At 38.8% G+C, this 19,957-nt stretch overlaps 1 protein-coding gene across 7 annotated transcripts; it reads left to right on the top strand.

Annotated features, from left to right (window-relative positions):
• Nucleotides 1–6,945: 6,945 nt before the first annotated feature.
• On the top strand, nt 6,946–19,074 carry MMAA (metabolism of cobalamin associated A). Of its 7 annotated transcripts, none has more exons than XM_068942209.1 (8): nt 11,463–11,520; nt 12,359–12,392; nt 12,507–12,983; nt 14,083–14,205; nt 15,634–15,804; nt 16,105–16,190; nt 16,773–16,922; nt 18,716–19,074. In XM_068942209.1, exons 3-8 carry the CDS (start codon nt 12,563–12,565, stop codon nt 19,001–19,003), a joined length of 1,239 nt encoding a protein of 412 aa, XP_068798310.1. In that variant the 5' UTR covers nt 11,463–11,520; nt 12,359–12,392; nt 12,507–12,562; the 3' UTR covers nt 19,004–19,074. The 7 variants fall into 7 exon arrangements, with proteins under 7 accessions (XP_068798307.1, XP_068798305.1, XP_068798309.1 ...); XM_068942210.1 differs by lacking the exon at nt 11,463–11,520 and adding an exon at nt 11,746–11,884; XM_068942206.1 differs by lacking the exons at nt 11,463–11,520; nt 12,359–12,392 and adding an exon at nt 6,946–7,063.
• Nucleotides 19,075–19,957: the final 883 nt, after the last annotated feature.

Below are 19,957 nucleotides of genomic sequence, written 5' to 3' on the forward strand. Positions count from 1 at the left end.
GAATTCTTACTCTTGTCATTGGGCCAAAATATGAAGTTGTGTATCTCATGGAAATTGCTAAAAGAACGTACAGACTAGTCTTCATAAAAAGATTGATTAAGCTAATTGGCCAAGATAGTTCCCCTGGATGAAACTTTTTTGTTGTTCTTCTCTTTTGACTCAGTTTCTCTGATATCTTTTAAAATGAAAGCTCTTAAAAGAAACAGTTTTTTGGTAAGTGTTTGCTGTTCAATTTCAAGTAAGGGTTGAAATATTTTTCCAATAAACTTCTGAGAGTCATTGTTTAAAAAAAAAAAAAAAACTTCAACAGTTACATTAAAGTGAGGAACGGAGATAAAAGACTTTTTTCACTTCTCAGTTCATTGGAAAATGCATGTACTTTCACCTTTTTTGTACACCACTAAGAACAAAGTGAGTAATAACTTTCTTTTACAGGTCAAGCTTTAAATTGTGATCTTTTCGATTTAGAAGGTATGAATTACAAAAGCGTGTGGTTAGATAACAAGCATTAGGTCTGCGCTTGTAGTCGCCTTCCAGAAAGGCCATCCATAAACTTTGCAAAAATAACCTTCACTAAAATACATGTAGCCCTGTTGTCTGGGCTTCTGAGACGCTGTAGTCATTAAATAATCTAGGAGTGTTTGTGTGTGTGGTGAGAGAATGTGAAGTGAAGAAACTGCCTACCAGAGCTCACTGTGCTTATGATATTACTAATGCTATTTATGAAAAGTTTTGTTCTAAAACATAGCTATAAATAAATATGATTAAAAACGAGCTGAAAAGGTCAGAGGAATGGCTTTTGTCTTTCATGGATTTGTGACATATAAAGGAGGTCTGATTATTTTATTTTATTTTTTTTCTCCAAATACAGTTCAGTTCTGCTTGGTGAAGAATATTGGATTAGGGCTATACTTATTTAGCTGCAAGTCTTCGAAAGCTCTGGTCAATGAGGTCTGTCTCTGCTCTTAACTGAAGAGTTTGGAATTTTGTATTTTGTGGTTAAGGAACTACTTAAACCACCTGTCTTGGCATTTAATACCGTGTTAACAAAACTAAACCAGATTTAGGTGTTTAAAACATTTAAGTATCTTTATGATCTGTCTTCTTAGTTTTAGGTAGTTTACTAGTTTATTTCTCTCCTGTAGAATAAGGGCTTTGGCCAACCAGTTTTTGCAGGTTTTCTAGCTTCTCTTTTATAAAGATAATAAAACATCAGCTGCCACACAGATTTCTAGGAAAAAACAGCAGGCAAATTCTGATGTTTATTGAAATAAAGTAACAAATATTTGGAGGGGGAGGGCAGAGAAGGGAGAAAAGCCTCTCTTTGTAGTAGCAAGGACCAACAAAATTAAGACCAAGAAGGCCAGCCAGCCGCCTTCTTGCATTGGCTATTAAACCCTTGAGGTACTGAGACGGGCAGCTTTGTAGCTGAAAAAAATAGATTGCTATTTAATAGGGATAAATGTGAGGTCTTACGCTGAAGCAAGGGTAAACAACTGTATGAATACAGGAACTAGGTAGGAAGCAGCTTCCTCAGTGGTTGTAGCTGACCTAGTTGACTTGTATTTGCACATCTCTAACAAAGGTGGAAGTGAGAGGGAAGATGTGGCTGTTACAGGGGGAATACGTAGCCTCTGCCAAATGTTGGGAAGGTTTTGTCTTGAATAGAGTGTCTACTTTGGCATTATGTATCAGGAGAAGCAGAGATGATTTACAGAATCTCCAGAAGAATCACTGTGAATGGTGAGAAATACAGAAAATGTGATCAATGAAGAAAATCTAGCCCTCTCTGCCCTTAAAAATGTGTTTCTTCAAAGATGACAACTAGGGGGGAAAGGGAATGTAAATGTCTTAAAACAAGCATGGAAAGTTAACTCTGAGGAGGAAGAGTTCAATCGCTGTTCTCTGCCTTATGGGGAACGGGATAAGAGACACTGGGCTTAAGTTGTAGAGATTCAGATTAGTTTAGTATTAGGGGAAAAAGCCTTCCCAACAGTGAAGTCAGTAAAACGCTGGAAGTAGTTACCTAGATGAGTTTTGAAGACTTGGTCACTGGAGATTGTCAGTCACAGGCTGGAAGAGCATGCTTCAGGAATAGCCCAGGTGTCCTTTCTTGGTTTCTTTCCTGCTGTAGTCTGTGACTGAATGCTTAGGGCCTGGTCTGAGCATTCAAGAACTGAATGCTGTCAGAGATGGTGATGCTGAGGAAGTGATTCCTTTGTCCCTTATGTGTTTTTTCATGCCTGTTGAGACCTACTGATTTGATATAAAACGGGAAAGGACTTTTTTCTTCCCTCTCCTTGTTGTTCTATACTCCTATGTAGTTAAACTAAGTGAAATTGTGTTAAAGTTTTCGTGATTTGCACAGCTATCCCACAAACCCCACTTTCCACATGGGAGTGTGTTCTGCTAATAGCATTTAACCTTCATTTGGAACGAGTGGAGTAGGAATGCCTCATATGAGGCTGTCTGGAGAAGAGCTCTTCCTGAGGTTTATCAATATTCCACACAGGAATCTGCTGAGATTCTTCACTCTCCCAGCAGCAAGAAGGGAGAAGGGGTGACAGCTCTAATGGCAGGGCACTAATGACTTTGGAGAAACGTTACTTTTCTAATTGGAAATGATACAAACAGTGTCATTAAAACAGATTGTTGATGTAATTTTTATTCTTGTCATAGGCTTAGTTATAAGAATAGATCCACTCTAAGGAGATGACATCAGAATTTTTATGCTTTGCACAATTAGATGGATAGATCATAAGCATTTAACTCGTGAATTGCTGATTTCCAGAACACCAGTTAAAATAAAGTGAGGGTTTGACAAAAAAAATAACATTTTAATTTGAATAACTGCTTGCTTTTCCTCCAGCACAGAAGAGCTGGAATGTCATTCTGAAAGATGTGGGTTAAGAATTGAGAGCTCTGATTTGAAAGGCTCAGGCTGTAGTGCTTTAGCAAAAAGGTCTTTATAGTCCAGTGTTTGGTGTAAGATATGAAAACTTATTTAAAGACAAAACCAAGATCTTTTCCCTTACCCTTCAAGAAACTCCTCCTCATTCCCTAAGTACATCTCCTGTTCTAATCCTTTTAGTCTCCACTTATTCAGTCTTTTAGAAAAAGTAGATACAAAAAGGCAGCAGGAAGGGATGGCGGTAGGGAAGAGACGCTTCAGCAAAGGAGGCCTGGAATACTTTTAATGCAACAGTTCTTGCTTCTTTCTTCGCTTGAAGTCATTTATATGATCTATTTCACATGTAAGGCCTCTTTTGGACCTCTACTGTTGGTGACTGTCATCCTAACTGAAGTACTCAACATCAGTTTATCATATTCTAGTATCAGTCTTGTTACATGACAAGAAAATAGTACTAAGGATCCGTTCTCCTGGAACAAGCAGAGAACAAGGAATGCTATGTATATATGTAACATAGCCTTCTCTGTGGGTATTCTTGCATTCGTCTTTGAATGTTTTGCCCATTTAAAGATTTGAATGTGAGCGTAGTCCGCCTCTGGCTGGGCAGAGTTGAGGGACGGAGCACTCCTGGAAGTTGGAATAGCTGCTGGCCTCTTCCAAAATGGGCAAAAAGCCTCAGGCTATGTCAAACTAGGGACGTGTAGATATAAAACTGGAAAATTTGGTAAGAATTTGATACAGCTTTTGATGTTTGACTGCTGATGTTTCTTTCTACAGCCCTGAGAGAAGGGCAATCTAACATGGCTAATAGATTAGCTATAATCAAATAAACAGCTGTTTCTGTTTAATGCTAAGCTGAAATAAGCTATTTGATCAGAAAAAGAAACTCAGTGGGTCAGTCTGTCTCCTCCTTTACTAAAATTGCGGAACATCAAATAAGTGCAGTTGAATTTGGTCTAAAAAGTATGCAGATTATCATATACAGCTGATCATGAGTCATCTGAGGTGCATGTTGCAGTTTTCTCTTTTTCAGTCTGGACAATAAAGCATAAAGCTTTTGAATACCGATTTATACTACAAGACAACTCTTGCTATCTTTCATATGAAGTTTTCAACTTGTTCCATATGCTAGAGTTCTGAATAAGCGTCTTGACATGGAAACAGAATTACTGGTTAAAATTATGTTTTGTGTTTTGTTTCTGCTTTTATGGGAAATAAGATGACAATGCCACACAATACTGTATATATTTCTGACTTATTGCAGAGACTATAGAAAGGGCCAACAGCAAAATTCTACTAGAAAGTCCGAAACTCACTGTAAAGGATTCCTAAATAGGTTTACACTCCCTTGCTGCTGGCCTTCTGTGAGTAGCTCTCTAAAATACAACTGAGATAGAAATGCTGGTAGAGGTGTGATTTTTAAATTTTTCTACATTCTGATTCCTACTAAATGCACTCTGAATAAACTTTGAACGTGTTTAAATTCCTTCAGTTGTTAAAACTCTGCTGTGCCTGAACAGGTTGGATTTACAATTGTGATGATGAAGTAATCATAGATTCCACTGTGTTCAGAATACATCCAAGCTGCATGACAAAAATACATGGTACTAGCTTCCCCTTCTGGCCAGAAGGAGTAGTGATCTTGAAGGCAAGATACACACACATTATTCCTCAGTTTTATTTCTATTTGCTAAAGATGTAGATTAGAAACACTGGTTTTCAGAGAACAAATTAGTCCTTTGCTGCCACTGAGGAAGAAAAGTGCTGGTGAAACATCTTTACTTCTGGTAACAAAATATAATGAAATACCAGAATGGGGTTACTAGTGGAAAAATACAGTTCTTCTCTAAACATGGACCTAATCTGACAAGTGATTAGGTAAAAATGCCATCTTCCAAACAGAAAGATTTCCAGTGTCCTTTTAGACACCTATTAGCTAGTGCTAGAAACAAATATTTCACTGCTTCTTATATTTTATATGCTAATTTTCCCCATTCAGCAGCATCACTTATGGCTGTAACTTTTTTGGATTTGGAGTTTATTTGGGTTTTTTGCTTAGTTGTCTTATTTTAAAGATTTTCTCTCTTTTTAAATCTTTTAAAAGACTTCTCTGTTTTAAAGATTTTTCTGTCGTTTTAAATCTCTGGCATAATATTTTGGTAGCGTTAGCAAAAGCTTTTTAAATGCAGGTGTACTAGCATGAAAAAAAAAGCATTTATTTTGTGATATAGAGAAACAATACCCAATATGATCACAAATGCTTTTTTTTAACTTTTTTTTTTCTCGAACTGCTTTTAAAAAACTTTTCTGTATAACTATCCTTTTGGATGGCTTGATCTTAAGAGACTGAATCTTAGCAGAATCTTTCCTTTGTCATTTTCCCTCCTCTCTGCTATGGCTGCTTAGAAGATGGGACACTTAAGTCACTAAATATTTTGCCTTATAGGTAGACCAAGGACTTACTTTTGTGAGCACATGGGAGAGTAAGCGTGTAAACACAACACACGTACACATAGATGCATATGAGAGAGAAGAAAATTCCTGCATGATTAGATGATAGCCTCATGTTTAAGATGCTTAGATGGACTGTGGGAAACCCAGGCTTCTCAGTTTATACCAGGAGTTTGGTTTGAATTGAAAATATTTAGGTTTTCCTATATCTCAGCCTTGAATCCTGATTATCAGATTTATCGTGGGCTTGGTCTTCCTCTCCAGCTTGGCCTTAAATGTCATCCTGCACCTGAAAATGTTTCTTAATGTGTTTTGTTGCAATTGTTATGTTCCTATGGACACTTCTACCCACTATCTCATTTCCACCAATTGTCTTTTTCACCTGCCTGTGAACTCTTCAGCGAAGGGGCGTTGAAACAAAGACCTTTGTGTGTTGATGCTATTGGAAATGCAGGGGAAGCCACTTGAATAGATTAAAGATTGCATCTTTATTCCTAATGTTCAAATTGTCTACTACTGTAAACTGAGTTACGCATTTGAAATAATTCATCACTAATTCTTTGCCCAGTCTACTCTGCAGTTTGTGACGTAAGGTATTAAGTTCTTGCTGTATAAGATTATGCTAGTTTCGTATCAGTCTGATAAATTTTTTAGCACACCTGGCAGGGAAGGGAGATTGTATTAAGTCACCTGAAAAAGTCAATTGAAAGAGTCCCTTGCTCCCATCTTTGTCAACTCTGAAGGAACTTGGGAAATCATAGCCAATTCTTTCCTTAGGCAAAAAATAGCTAGGAATGAGGATAAGTTATCAAAGTTAAAATTGTCAGGTTGTACTATGCTTTTTGTTTACCAGTACGCTTGATATGGTTTCCATGTTGTTCTGAAAATAATCGAGGAGGCAATTGATGGCTTCCTTTTCAGCTCTGCAATAAAGAACTACGTAAGAAATATTTTGATAGTTTGAGTCAGCAGCGGCCATGGAGAAAAACATACCCATTAAGCCAAGTTTTTAAGCACTTTCCTAATTGAAAGAGAAATTAATATCTTACTGGAAGTGAAGATCTTGCCCTCTCAGGCTTATAATTTTAAGAATGGATCAGTCTTGGAGAACATTATTTAATTTGCTTTCACAACCAGTAGTCTATATGAATGACTTTTTTTTTTCTTTTGCCCTGCATAGTCATGTTATTTTTATTTTACTAAAATGTGAGCAATTGTGGAAAATATACTTGCTTGTAGAAGATCTTTTTTTTTTTTAATTGGTTCCATTTGTATGTCACTTTGCATCAGGCAGTTCATTACAAACAATTGAAAAACTTCTACCTAAATAGTGGAAAATTGTCCAGTAATTGTCAGTACTGTTTCTGACTAATGTGCAATGATATCTCCGTTCATACTGAAAAGTACATGTTGAAGTCATTTCTATAAAGTTTTGTGAAGAAACATCAGCACTTTTGTTCATAAAAATGTTACACAAATATAAACCATAGTTGTTTAAGATGAGTTTTTCTCTCTTCTTTCCTCAGATACTCTCTTGTAGGTCTCAGCCAATGTTCAGAGAGCAAATTTTTTTTCCAGGTTCACCAGACAGCTCTAGCAGCTCGGACAACCTTACAGCTCCTTGCCAGCACGGATACAGTGAATCCGCTGAAGTATTGGAGTCATCCTCTGTTTTTAGGTTGCTGAATCTGGAAAGCTGTGGTAAGACTTTTATCTCCAGACCGATCTGGAAAAGCTGACTTGCCACTCTGTCTAGGCCTTTGCAGTAAAACTTTCTAATGCCTCTACACAGCAAACATCTGCTTATATAGCTGTTACTGAATCTTTTTAGAGATTTTCTTCATTATGCTGTTTCCTTGCCTGAGTCATGGATGCAAAACCTGAGGTCCATGATATGTTTAAACAGGCAAGCTCTCAGATGTGAGTATACTTCCTATTGTTTTAATTTCAGTTGCCCAATTCATCTTTAAGATGATGCAGAAGGAACTTTTTGTTTAAAGTGCTAAAACTGAATTCTTATTAAAAGGTTAGTGTTCTGTACTGCAAGTAAGGCTTTCATCATCAGTTACATCCCTCAGTGTTGCTCTGCAAAGGTTAGATCGCTTCAGTCTTCTCTATGCTTGTGTGACAAGTGAAATGAATTGAGGGATGTCCCTTGAAATAAAGAAGAGATGGTGATTCAGTAGCCACTGCAGTTTCAGTTTGTACTGTAACAGGAATTGTAGAACTCTGTAACTTGGCTAAACTTGATATTCAGGTAGGATTTAACCTGCACCACAAGTTGACGCTTACTTTTTGCTCTGGTCAGCTGTTGTAGGTTGCAATTGAAGACGCTTGATTTCTCCTGTGCTTTGGGAGGTGATGGATAGACACATCATAGAGAAAAAGGGAAGTGCTGTGATGCTGGTTCCTAGGACCTGGGGGATAGGCATGCGGTGTTCACAAGATGTACCCTGATAATCTGGATATTGAGCTTGGATCTATGTTATGTCAGCCAAAATTTCTAAAGCTGTTTAGGGATTTTTTTTTTCTTGAACTGCTTACAATAGCAAAAAAAAACCCCACTAGGCACTACTACTGCCACAAGTTATACTAGCAGTTATACTAGCAAAAAACATTCATTTGCCAGTAAACAGGGTGGACTACTAGAGGCAGAATGGAGAAATGTTGGGGGGGAGAGAGAGAGAGAGAGAGAGAGAGAGAGAGAATGAAGAAGGCCAGATGCTACACTGCAAGTGCAATGTGACTAGTTAGCACTGGAATTGTCACTACATTCGTATTCTTGAATGAAAAGGGGAGGAAGGAATTTGGGAGCCTCGCACAAGGCCTCCTTATACACCATTCCCATCCTCGCAGGTGAAGAGGGCAGCAGGGGGAGAATGAAGTGATGAAATACAACCTCTGTGCTCTAAGAAATGATCATATAAGTGATGTAAATTCATTTCATGTAAGTGATGTGAATTTTATAATTCTGTAACCATAACCAGTAGGTACTGTAGCCACACCAGATCTTTTAACATACAAAGGGAGGGACCAACAGATAGTTCCAGGCTATAGTAAATGTACATCTATATATTTTTGGGAAAAAAGGTGATGAGTTTCAAGCTGAAGCTGCTCATTTAATTTCACTAATTATTTGTCCTCTCTGTTGTAATTTCCTTTTAATATTTTCATTGAGGTCACAGACATTTTGAGCTTGAGATTTTTAGTTTCATACTTGCCCTTACAGCACATTGCTCATTGCGATGTCTGTGAACATAATGAATATTGTAGTGATAAAAATGTGCACAAAGATTACTTCAGGACTTCTTAAAGAGGAGGTGAAAATCCTCAGTGCAAATGAAAATGCTGCCAGAGAAAGTAGGAACAAATATATCCAAATAAAACTGCAAGGGGAAGCTAGGTAGATGGAGTGTAAATTTGCATGGTGGAATCTGGCAAAGATGCTAATGGTAATAATGTGTCTGTTAAGCTCTTTTTCTATTATTTTATAACGATCAGGATTCAATTACACACTTTGTCCAAAGATCTGTGCCTCCCCATACCCTTACCCTATGGCACACTGCTTTATAACACTTTATAAGATGTTTGATTTAGTTTTGGCTGTGAAGGGAGACTGCCACTTCTGAGTAACCAGTAGTACACTTTTCTGTAACATTTGGGGTGGATTTGCCTCAAGGAGGTTGAGTTTAAATCAATTTTCCTTAAATCCTGGACAAGTTCAGACTGTGGTGGACTAACTATAGCATATTATAGATAAGCATTTTTATTTTTCTGACACTACTGGAGATAGTAAGCAGAGAGAATAGAAAAAGAAGATGACTTAACTGTGAATAGCAAAAAGAAGGGGGAGGGAGGCGAGAGAAGCAAGCATGAGGCTGAAGAGGTGTGGAGGGCTACTGAAATATGTCCCAAGTACCTCACTTGTGACAGTAAGTGAATTAACAGTGACTGAAAAAAGGAGCACATTAGCCAGTAGAACTCCGTTTGCTGGAGATCAGAAGGCAAAAAAACAGTGAGAATGGCCAAAAATCATTGGGCTATGCCCAATAAAGACCAGGAAATATGGGTTTTGATCACATACATTAAAAGACCATAGGGGAGAAAGAGTGCAGTGTAGACACAGGAAAGAATGTAGATTAAAGAGAATCTAGATATGGTCCAAGCTTGAAGAGAACACGTTGCCTATTTTGAATAAGGCTAGAGCGATATAAAATGAGAGGTGATAGGAAAACTCACAGTTTAGAGGGCCAGCATAACCTCCATTCCAGAACGTTGAAAAAATGGGTGTGTGTAATTGACAGTGCACTAGCAAGTCTTTTGGTCAAACTGACATGGAGAGATTATAGCCTTTGACTGGAGAAAAGCAAACTTACTCATTGTAAGAACAGAGTTGAAGGGAAGGGTTGGAAAAGAGGGGACTTCCTGAACAACTAGGATTTCCTAGTTTAACCTCAGCAATGTGCAGGGTCTTGAGAGAGTTCCTGTAGGAAGAGTACTCTAAAACATGGACCCACATGTTCATGGGCGTATCAGATTGGCAGAGCAACCAGTGAGCCACGTAGAATAGCGGAAGCTGTGTTTTTAACTACTGAATACCTGCTTTAATATCATGCCTATGATTCTGGCCCACAAGATTATCATATAGAAAGAACTGAACCATCTACTCTCCCCTTCAGACCTGACAACACCTGCAGTTTTGCATCCCCATTCACCTAGTCCTTGCAACAAGGTCAACAACAAAATTATTCAGGATGAAAGCATACAGAAAGTGGAATAAAATGCAGGATGAGTGATCTGTGATGAAAGCATAGCAGAATGACTTCTTTGTTGTTGCTGTTTTTAAAATAATAGTGGAGATGTGCTCTCTAGATTTAAGCATAGCACTTGAAGCAGAGACTCTTAGGAAACTTGTTTAAGGAAGAGATGATTGTTTCTGAATAAAGTGACTACGCAAGGCTATTTCGAATGGGAATTCTCATCTCTGCCATGGTTTCCTCACGTGGTAATGGGGACACAAAACTGTAGATCTTGTCAGATCTGAAGAGGAGAGTGCATTATTCATTATTTTCTGTACGATAATCTTGTGGGCTGGAATCATAGGCATGATCTTAAAGCATGTAGTCAGCAGTTAAGAAAACAGTTTTTGCTATTTTATATGGCTCACCAGTTATATGCACATCATATGCATATTTTGTGCATTTATTTAAAAATATATGTATGTATTTTAAGTAGAACAGGTGCCGAAAAGTGCTGGTAAGATGACCAGAGGGGGAAAAAAATAATCAGGCTTGTTTAACTTGGCACAATGAAGACTGAAAAGGAAAGTGATTTAATAAATGCCTTTGGGGTTTAAGCATTTTTTTTCTTCCTCTCAGCTTTCACTTGTCTTGCACAAAATCAGTGAGTATGAAAGGATCATGCATAAATTTAGTCTGGAATTTTTTAAGATTTCAAACCAGAAGATGGGTTTTGCAACAGCCTTCCAGCCAGGGACAGAGCAAAGAAACTATTATTTCAAGATGAAAGGAACAGATGTCAAACTTGAGGGGATTTTCAAGGGAAGAACTTGAAAGGACATTTTGTTTTCGCTATATCTATATTTCTATTTCTGTATTTCGCTGTATCTGTATTTCTTTAACCTTCCCTTACAGAGTTTATTTCTGCTCCGACTAGGTCGATGACTTGGCTTGTGGGCTCTCGTCACCAAGCTGTTGGATCACAGTTTAGGGTCAATTTTTGGGGCCCAGGAGAGCACTTCTCTCACGTTTCATTAGGAAAGGCCTCCTTAGGGAGCATCGGTGGAGCAACTTTCCCCTCTGAGCCTGCAGGCTCCCGCCTGCCAGGGCAACGTCTTCCGTTTCAGGCACGGTGGGGAGGAACCGAGGCACCGCGTAACGGTCGTGCGTAACGGTCGTAACGGCCGCCCGCCGGGGGGGCGGGGCCTGGCAAAGGTCTCGGTGGCGCATGCGCAGGCCCTTCGCTCGGGCTCCCGGGACAGAGGGGACCATGGCGTCGCGGGGACGCGCTGCCCTACAGGTTCCGGCTCAACGTGAGGGCGTCACTTCCCTGCGGCGGAGCAGGGCGGGGGAGGCGGGGCAGGAGCCGGTAGGTGATGGCGGCATCCGAGGAGCGGGGCTCGTCCCTATGGCAAGGGGGTGGGCGCGCCACCGCGGCCGAGCGGCGCCGCCATGGCGGGGGGAGGGGGAGGGAGGGAGGGAGGGACGGCGCGCTCCCGCGGGGCTCGCGCGCGGGGGGCAGGGGGACCCCGCAGCGCCCGGGGCTGCGGGGCGGGGCGGGGCGCGGCCCAGGCCCCCTCCTGGCCCGCTGATTGGTTGGGCGGCGCGCGCCCCCCGCGGCCGTTGCCTCGGCGGGCCCTGGCCGGGGGGGGGGCGGGTAGAGGGGAGGAAATAGGATTTAAAAATTGGAGTCTGTCCTGTACCCTGAAGTGGCTGTAGCTGCTGCTTTTATGAGGAAACGCCCTCCTGCTTTTAGTCGTAGCGAAGCTCTACCGATGAGGGTGTATGTGTACGCGAAGCTTAAATTGGTGTTGGCCTTGTAGCCGGTGCTGGGGTCGGTCAGAGCAAGCGCAGAGAGCGTGGGGGTTATGAGCTGATGCTTTGTGCTTGTCCTCCCTTAGGTTTCAGCTCGCTGAGTTTATTTCTAAACGGTCGTGTGTCTTGACTGCTTTTTTTCTGGAAGTGAGGTATAAAAGAATAGCAATTTCTGAGTAGCGGTGTTCTGAATAGCAATTAAAAAAATCCCTGCAGGCATAAAAGTAGAAAACTGGCATGGCAAATTCAATGAACATAAGGGCTGGTTTGTTTTGTTTGTCCCCAGACTTTGGATCAGTACCTACGCTCTTGGTGGCTGTCTGGTACTTTCTATTTATCTGTTTATGCTCTTAAAAATAATAGCTTTAGTTGTTGACTATGACAACAAAGTGATGCCATGGTGTTGAAAATTCTCCACCTTCTTTCTCTTCTGTTTTTTTAGTGGGAAAAGAGAACCATATTTTGTGTTTAAAACAGTAGGTACAGATGAAATAAAAACTAATGATTGTCTGTGCTTATTTGTTTCACTTAAACGCTTACAAGTACTTTGAGTATTTTGGGGGAAGTAATGTCTTTTTCTTTCTCTTTAGGGTGTCTGCCGACAGAAGTGAATTGATAACCTCTGCTACTTTTAATCCCAAACAAAATGAAGATCCCTTCTTTACTGCTGAGATTCCCTCACTGTTATTTTTCTAGAAGGACTTATTTGAAGAGCTTTCACTTCAGTTCCAGATCAGATTTTCTGTGCGCTGAATCTCTTACGCCAGTGCGGTTATATTGTACAAAATGGATGCTTTCATCAAAGGACTTGAAGAGAAAGTTGTGTCATCAAGCTGCCATTGACCAGCAGATAGAGGGACTTTCTGATAGAGAGCAAGGGCTTGTAGACAGACTTTACAATGGACTAGTACAAGGTCATAGAGCCTGTTTAGCAGAAGCCATTACCCTTGTAGAATCAACTCACAACAGGAAAAAAAAAGTAGCCCAGGTGCTTCTTCAGAAGGTATTAGCCTACCACAGGGAACAAGAAAAGTTGAATCAAGGAAAGCCACTTGCCTTTAGAGTGGGTCAGTCCTTTTATGTCTGTCCAGTAGTTACTTTGATCTAATTGTAATGATCGCTTCTCACTATCACTATTGTTCTTTAAGCAGCACTGGTTTCTTGTGGTTTATAGCAAATCCAGATCGATTCTGTTGTCCAGTAGAGTTACATCTTGAGCTGGACAACGGTCTTGGGAAAACTCTAAAAATAACTGTTGCTTGTTCAGTGTTTTGGGAGGGTTTTTGTTGTTGCTGTTATTTTGTGTAACTGTTAGGAGTTGAAACGTTTTGCAGTTTGCATGATTGTTCTAACCTATTACCTGCACTCAGGGAAGGGTGTAACTAAGCAGACCGTTCTTCTTTTCATGAAGTATGTGTTTTTCTGAGTGCTTCCTGAATTCCTTCATCAATCCACAAAAGGAAAAAATATGTACCTTCCTGTTCTGTGGCCTTAATTTAAAGCAGCCTGCTATTCAGCTGAGGAGAGTTGAACCTGATTCTCTTGGAAATTATGAAATATTTTTCAATGATAAAGAGATGGACTACGAAGTCCTGTTACACCCAGCTGCTGTCCCTCATAAACAGAGTTAGCAGGAAGAAAACTTAGGTACAGGAATGAGAAATATTTGGTGCAGGTCAACAGGCTAATCTTAGTGTGGACGCTTTGAATCGTATGTAAATTGCCTGATTTTTGAAATAACAGCCCTTCAAGGTAAGACTTTGCTTTTAAAGCATGTCTTGTTTAAACAATCAGTAAATCTGAAAAATACAGATTTAGGATCTTACACTTGAAAAGTTTTTAAAAATAAGCTGTTATAGATGAATTTCTTTTGAGGTGAGGAAATAAAATTGGATAAACAAAGTGAATGTTGGAATGGATGGGGTGAGCGATGGTGAAGCGAGCCCCACTGTCTTGGTTGAATTAATGGATTGTATTTCAAGTCAGTTACAACTGCTCAGTTGAATGTGTCAGTTATAGCTTGCCCTTTTATTTGCCTTTGTCATGGTATTGTGATAAAGAACGAATTGTTGTCAACTTCTTAATAGCAACTGTGTTCCTATGATATATTATTTATTTGACTAACAAGATGTTTCTTCTTCCTGTTTTCCTAATGTGTTTATTTAGGGTTGTCTGGTCCTCCCGGTGCTGGGAAATCAACTTTTATAGAATGCTTTGGGAAAATGCTTACAGAAAGAGGACACAAAGTGTCAGTGTTGGCTGTAGACCCTTCCTCTAGTACAAGTGGTGGTGAGTACGTGTCAAAGTTTGAGTCAGGTTGCTAATGCCTTGTCAACTTACAGGAGTTCCCCTTTGAGGGGAAATAGTGGAGGAGGAATCTGGGGCTTGTAAAAGCAAAATGATTAAAATGAATGTTGTACCATTTTTCCCTTTTTTTCCACGTGATATGAAATTAGGAATTAAGGATCCTGGGTTTATTTATTTCCAAAGTTTGATTGTTGTTTTACTCTGGTCCTTTTTGGCTGAAACTTCAGATGGCCACTGTTTTCTCTCTCAAGATATATATATATATATATATATATATTTTTTTTTTTTTTTTCTGTGAATTAAGGAGTAGAGGAGTGTGCATTTCTGCACAAATTTCAGCACTAATAAGGCTGATCATTGGGCAGGAAGCACATGCTAACTTCATTCTGTTTAGAGGACGCTGCAATCCAAACAAGTGTATCAGCTTAGAACGTTCGTTATTTCTTCTCAGTAGGAATCTTTTAATTTCTATTGACTATACTGATTTCAAGGTCTCCTGCTGTGGTCTCAATGACCATTTGTATGATTTGTGGCACAGGCCACTGATTTTTTCAGTTTGACATTCTTCAAAGTTGTGTGGCTCACATCTGTCACACTCACTTCCAGAATATAGCTTGTGAAATTCTAGGCTGATCAAGCCTGATTAATGAATATGTCTGATATAAATAATAGAACTTTAATTTTAATCCTTTTGTAATGGGCAGCTGCCAGCAAACATCATTCTTTTTTCAAGACTTCTAAATCATTAGAGAAGACCCTACAATACAAGTACATAAATGAAACAAACTGCAAAAAGTCACTGCAATGACTTACGGCTAGGAAAGACTGTATTGTCATACGTGTATGCTCAAGACACGTCAATAGAGTAACAAAATATGTTACCACGACTACAGCAGTTATATACGAATTGAGCATCTCTTATCTTTTAGAATGTGCATCATGCCTGTAAATCTCGCTGAATTTGTTTTGAAGTTTGTATGAATGGGAGAAAGGCAGGGATGCATATCAATTTTCTTAAAAGAATAAAAACAACGTAATAGGAATCATAAGGTACCTCTTTCTTGAGGTTTGTCTATTTGGAAAGAGATAGCAAAGATTAATTGTGTAGCCTGCTGTGCATAGGCCACAAAAAGCTGTTCAGTAATTGTAGAATCCTTTCTGACCTAGAGCAAATTCTCCGGATTTGGAAGCAGTAAGATCTGCTTATGCCTAGGCCTTTCCAGCTGCTGGTAGGCCGAAGAGCCAGCCAGTAACTTGCTAGTCCTCAGCAAAGTCTTCAGCAGCTGTTACTGGGATGTTTTCATTTGACTTCTTTCTTCCAAGAGATCCAACTTTTCTCATACTCATTTATTGGAAAAAAAAATCTGACTGTTTTGCCCTTTTGAAATAATTTAGTTTTAACTGTTTAAGGTTCTCTCTTGGGTGATAAAACACGGATGACTGAGTTGTCAAGAGACATGAATGCATACATCAGACCATCTCCAACCAGAGGGACATTAGGAGGTGTAACAAGGACCACAAATGAAGCTATCCTGCTTTGTGAAGGAGGAGGCTATGATGTTGTTCTTGTGGAAACAGTAGGTAAGTGTTTAGGGTTTTCTTCTAATTGCCCTGCTGTGATATCTGCATAAGGCATACTGCCAACTACGTACTTTCTGTCTTCTTTCATCTTTGTTTTTGCTCTTTTTCTTTTGTATGTCGTCTTTGGTTGATATATGTTTTTTAGTCCTGCGCAGTTTGTAAGTATACTGTGTTTCATGTTGGCTTTGTTTATGTTAATGTTTTTTGTTCACTTCAGAAACATGATGCTATACTGGGATCTCTTATAACTATTGTCATTAACATGAAAGTCTGTCATGAATTCTGAATTTAATTTTTCAGGTGTGGGACAATCAGAATTTGCTGTAGCTGATATGGTTGATATGTTTATATTGCTGCTACCACCTGCGGGTGGGGATGAGTTGCAGGTACTTTTCAGTTTCTGTTATTAAAATACTAACTAGGACCAAAAAGAGCAATTTAAATCCAAGATGTAGTATCTATCTGTGTGGTAAATTTGTATCAATTGCCTTTTATTGATTGCTGTGCTACTATTGAAGTCTTTTCAGAGCCTTACCAATTTATTGCACAGTTGGGATTTGAATTTTTCCAGGTTTTGGAAGTATTAGGATGTAAGGTTTTGATTCTCTCTGGCTTACTGTGACCTATTTCTAGTTATGCTTTGATTTCTAGGGGAAAAAAAATCTTGTGAGTTTTGCAAACTTGGTCATGTTTCAGTTAAATCTCTATCGACAGGTTTATAAACATAAAACAGGTTCTCATGTTAAGTGTGATATCCACATTCAGTGTCCATGTGTCAGAGCAGAGTAATAACTATTGATGAAAGGCTACTGGTACTACTCTTGCATCCTCATCCTTCACACCCTCACTCACTCACGCCCACAATTGTCAGGTGCCACCAAAAGCTAAAAGGCCTGCTTTCTGTGATAAATCAGTGTGTCGTAGTCATTCTGGGTGTTCATGATTTTTCTCCGTGTTGTTCTGTTTAGGGTATCAAACGGGGTATAATTGAGATGGCAGATCTAGTTGCTATAAATAAAGCTGATGGCGATTTAATTGTGCCTGCACGGAGAATACAAGCTGAGTATGTTAGTGCTATGAAGCTACTTCGCAAGCGATCAAAGGTTTGGAGACCAAAGGTTTGTGTACCTCTTTTAAAAAGTGCTGATCAAGTCAGGATTGTTATTGTCTCATCTATCCACGTTAGTCTCTCAGGGCTGTTTTGTTTTAAAAAAAAAAAAAAAAAATTGAGTTCTTTTGCTTAGTTTTATACTGCTAGAGATTGCTGCTGTTTCTTTTTCACCTCTGGTCTCAATGTATGCCACATGAAACACTGTGCAAAGCCTATGATTTCTGTCCTGAGATACAATCTCAGCCGTGGCAGAGCTGTTGCTGACATGAGTAGTGGTACCAACTTGTCTTTCTTTTTGTAAATTACGCATATCTTAAAAAGTCTGATAAGCTATTTCTCCCCCAGTCTAACTCTTAAAAGTATGGTATTATCGTTGTTCTTTCACGTGTTTCCTTTATTCCTTTGCTTTTTTTAATTTCTCGCATGAGAAAATATGTTCTTCTGGGCAAAAACTTCATCTACTTGCGTATGCAATGTCTAGCCTATTGGGATTCCCATCTTGAGGGCCGTTGGTACTAAGGCAGTGTTCCATTTACTAAAAGGTATAGTTAATTATTAAGGAACAGATTCTTCAGTACTAATGTTATTTTGCATGCACATATATATATATATATATATATGTGTGTGTGTGTATGTATATATTCACACATACACACACATTCACTATTTATATATACGTATATATAAATGAGGTTGCTGTAAACTGGTTGAAATGGACTGTTGAATTAAGTTAAAACAGCTGGGCTGCCTGAGGTTCAGCCATGATTTTGTAGTTCTTGTTTCTAGATCTAACAAGTGTCCTAGTTAGAGTAGTTTGAAAATCAATGACTGAAGAGTTAATGCAGGAGAGAGTGTCTAATACTGAAATCACTCTTATTTCAGACAAGATATTTAGCGCTGTAGCTTGTCATCTTTTATCAGTTATGTGAACAGATACATCTCCACCAAAATTTTACTTTTCTTTGACTTTCTTGATTCCTTTTGTTGCTGGAACATATTGTTTTTAACATATTCATATAAGGGGTACATGGGTTTTTTGCTTTCCATTGGTTTATGTTTAGTTCATCACTGTTTAATAGGAACTGATACATCTATATACCTATTTGTTCAACTTGATACATGCGACCCAGAAGAATTGTTTGGGACAAGTGATTTAAGTAGTTTATCAGAAATCTGTCTCCGTTTCAGTGATGGCAGTGTGTGACAACTGAAAGCAAGAAAATATTAATATGAAGGAGCCGTATTTATTAGATTGTATATAAAGATGTGTGTGTGTATATTTATTTATTTATTTTACCAATGTCGTTTAAAAGGTCATGTGGATGCCTGGAATATTTTAACAAAATGAATTTGTAGTCTGGAAAGCAAATGCAAAAAGAAGTAGAAATACCTCCCTTCTAGAACATTTAAACTGCAGAAGAGTAGCTACCAATGTGTATCTACCAGAATATGTAATTAACACTGCATTTAAGTAAGTTAGCAACACTATACTCTTTATCTAAAGGGCTCATTAAAAATGATTTTCAGTTGTTATACAAACAGTTGGATAAGCCTCATTTATCCCAAACACTATGGGAGCTGAGGGTCTGCTTATATTTGGCAGTTGGTAGAATTTCATTTTTCAGTTTTTTTTTTTAAAAGAGTGAACACCATGAAACTGCTTAGAGCTTCATTAGATGAGTATTTTGAAGCTAGTTTGCCTTCAGCCTATCCTAATTTCCATGAAATCTAACTGATGCAGTGATTGAACCCTCAGGCGTAGTAATTACATTCCTTTAAAAATTCTTCTGAATCCAACAGGTAATGCGTATCTCTGCCAAAACTGGAGAAGGTATCTCAGATATGTGGGATAAAATGACAGAATTTCGTGACCTCGTGCTCGTGAGCGGTGAGTTGATTGCCAAACGACGGAAACAGCAGAAAGTGTGGATGTGGAATCTCATACAAGAAAATATGTTGGAACATTTCCGGACTCACTTGGCAGTCAAGGATAAGATTCCACTTTTAGAAGAAAAAGTTCTTAGTGGTGACTTGTCTCCTGGGCTGGCAGCCGACCTGCTACTGAAAGCATTCAAAGATGGTCTCTAAGCATATATATTCTATTGTGTTCTTGTTAAATACTTTATGTAAATTTGAACATTAAATCCAACTTTTCTGTGTGTGGATTTGAATGTTTTACCACAACAGACACTAGCAGAATATCCACCCAATACTCTGTGAATGTAAATGAACTGACTTGGGAAAAAAGCATACTGTAGGATTCTTTGTATGAGAAGAGAATGACAAATCTTTAGACAAATGCAAACACTGCTTTTCCAAACATACTACAGATTGTATTTGGACAAAAGTACGTTTCTGAATCCCCTGTTTGTACACAGCATAGATTTGTTGGTGGGTTTTTTGTTTTTGTTTACACACATATGAGGGTTTTTCTTTTTTTTTAGTGAACATACTATTAAAACTGACGTATCTTTATTGTAAATAGAAGCCAGCACTTGTCTTGTTCTGCTTATCAGGAAAAAAAGGGTGTACCTGTCTGTGTTTCTGCAGGCATAAAAAACCCAGCATCCTGTTATCTCAGGAAGCACTGTTAATATCACTGTAAAATTTTGCAGAGTGATCAAGATTATGTATTCAATATAGCAAAACTTTTTTTTTTTTCTTCCCCTAAGGGCCGAAAATGTGTTAGTGTTGTAACACAACTGTCTTTGGGTGGGTGGGAGAGAAAAGAAGGGTGTTGCAGATTTTCATGGTAATGGTCGGGCCGTCTTAGAGACTGTTGATGCTACAGGTTTCCACTGCAGTACAGCATCAGCTGTTGCCAGTATGGATTGCCTTTTCTTTCCTCACCTTGAGTGACAGCAAGAATGTTGGACTCCATGGCAGTACCTGACCACAGTCTTAGTTTTAAAGAAACAGCATGCATATAAATAGAAAAAAGTGTTGATAGAGCCCTGTTTAGAAGCTGTAGTTTTTCATTAACTACTATGAGAAAGGATTTGGTTTTTTTACGATTCTGCTTTCTAAATAGATGTGTTAATA

The sequence above is a fragment of the Struthio camelus genome, chromosome 4 (genome assembly GCF_040807025.1).
Source record: "Struthio camelus isolate bStrCam1 chromosome 4, bStrCam1.hap1, whole genome shotgun sequence".
NCBI lineage: Eukaryota > Metazoa > Chordata > Aves > Struthioniformes > Struthionidae > Struthio > Struthio camelus.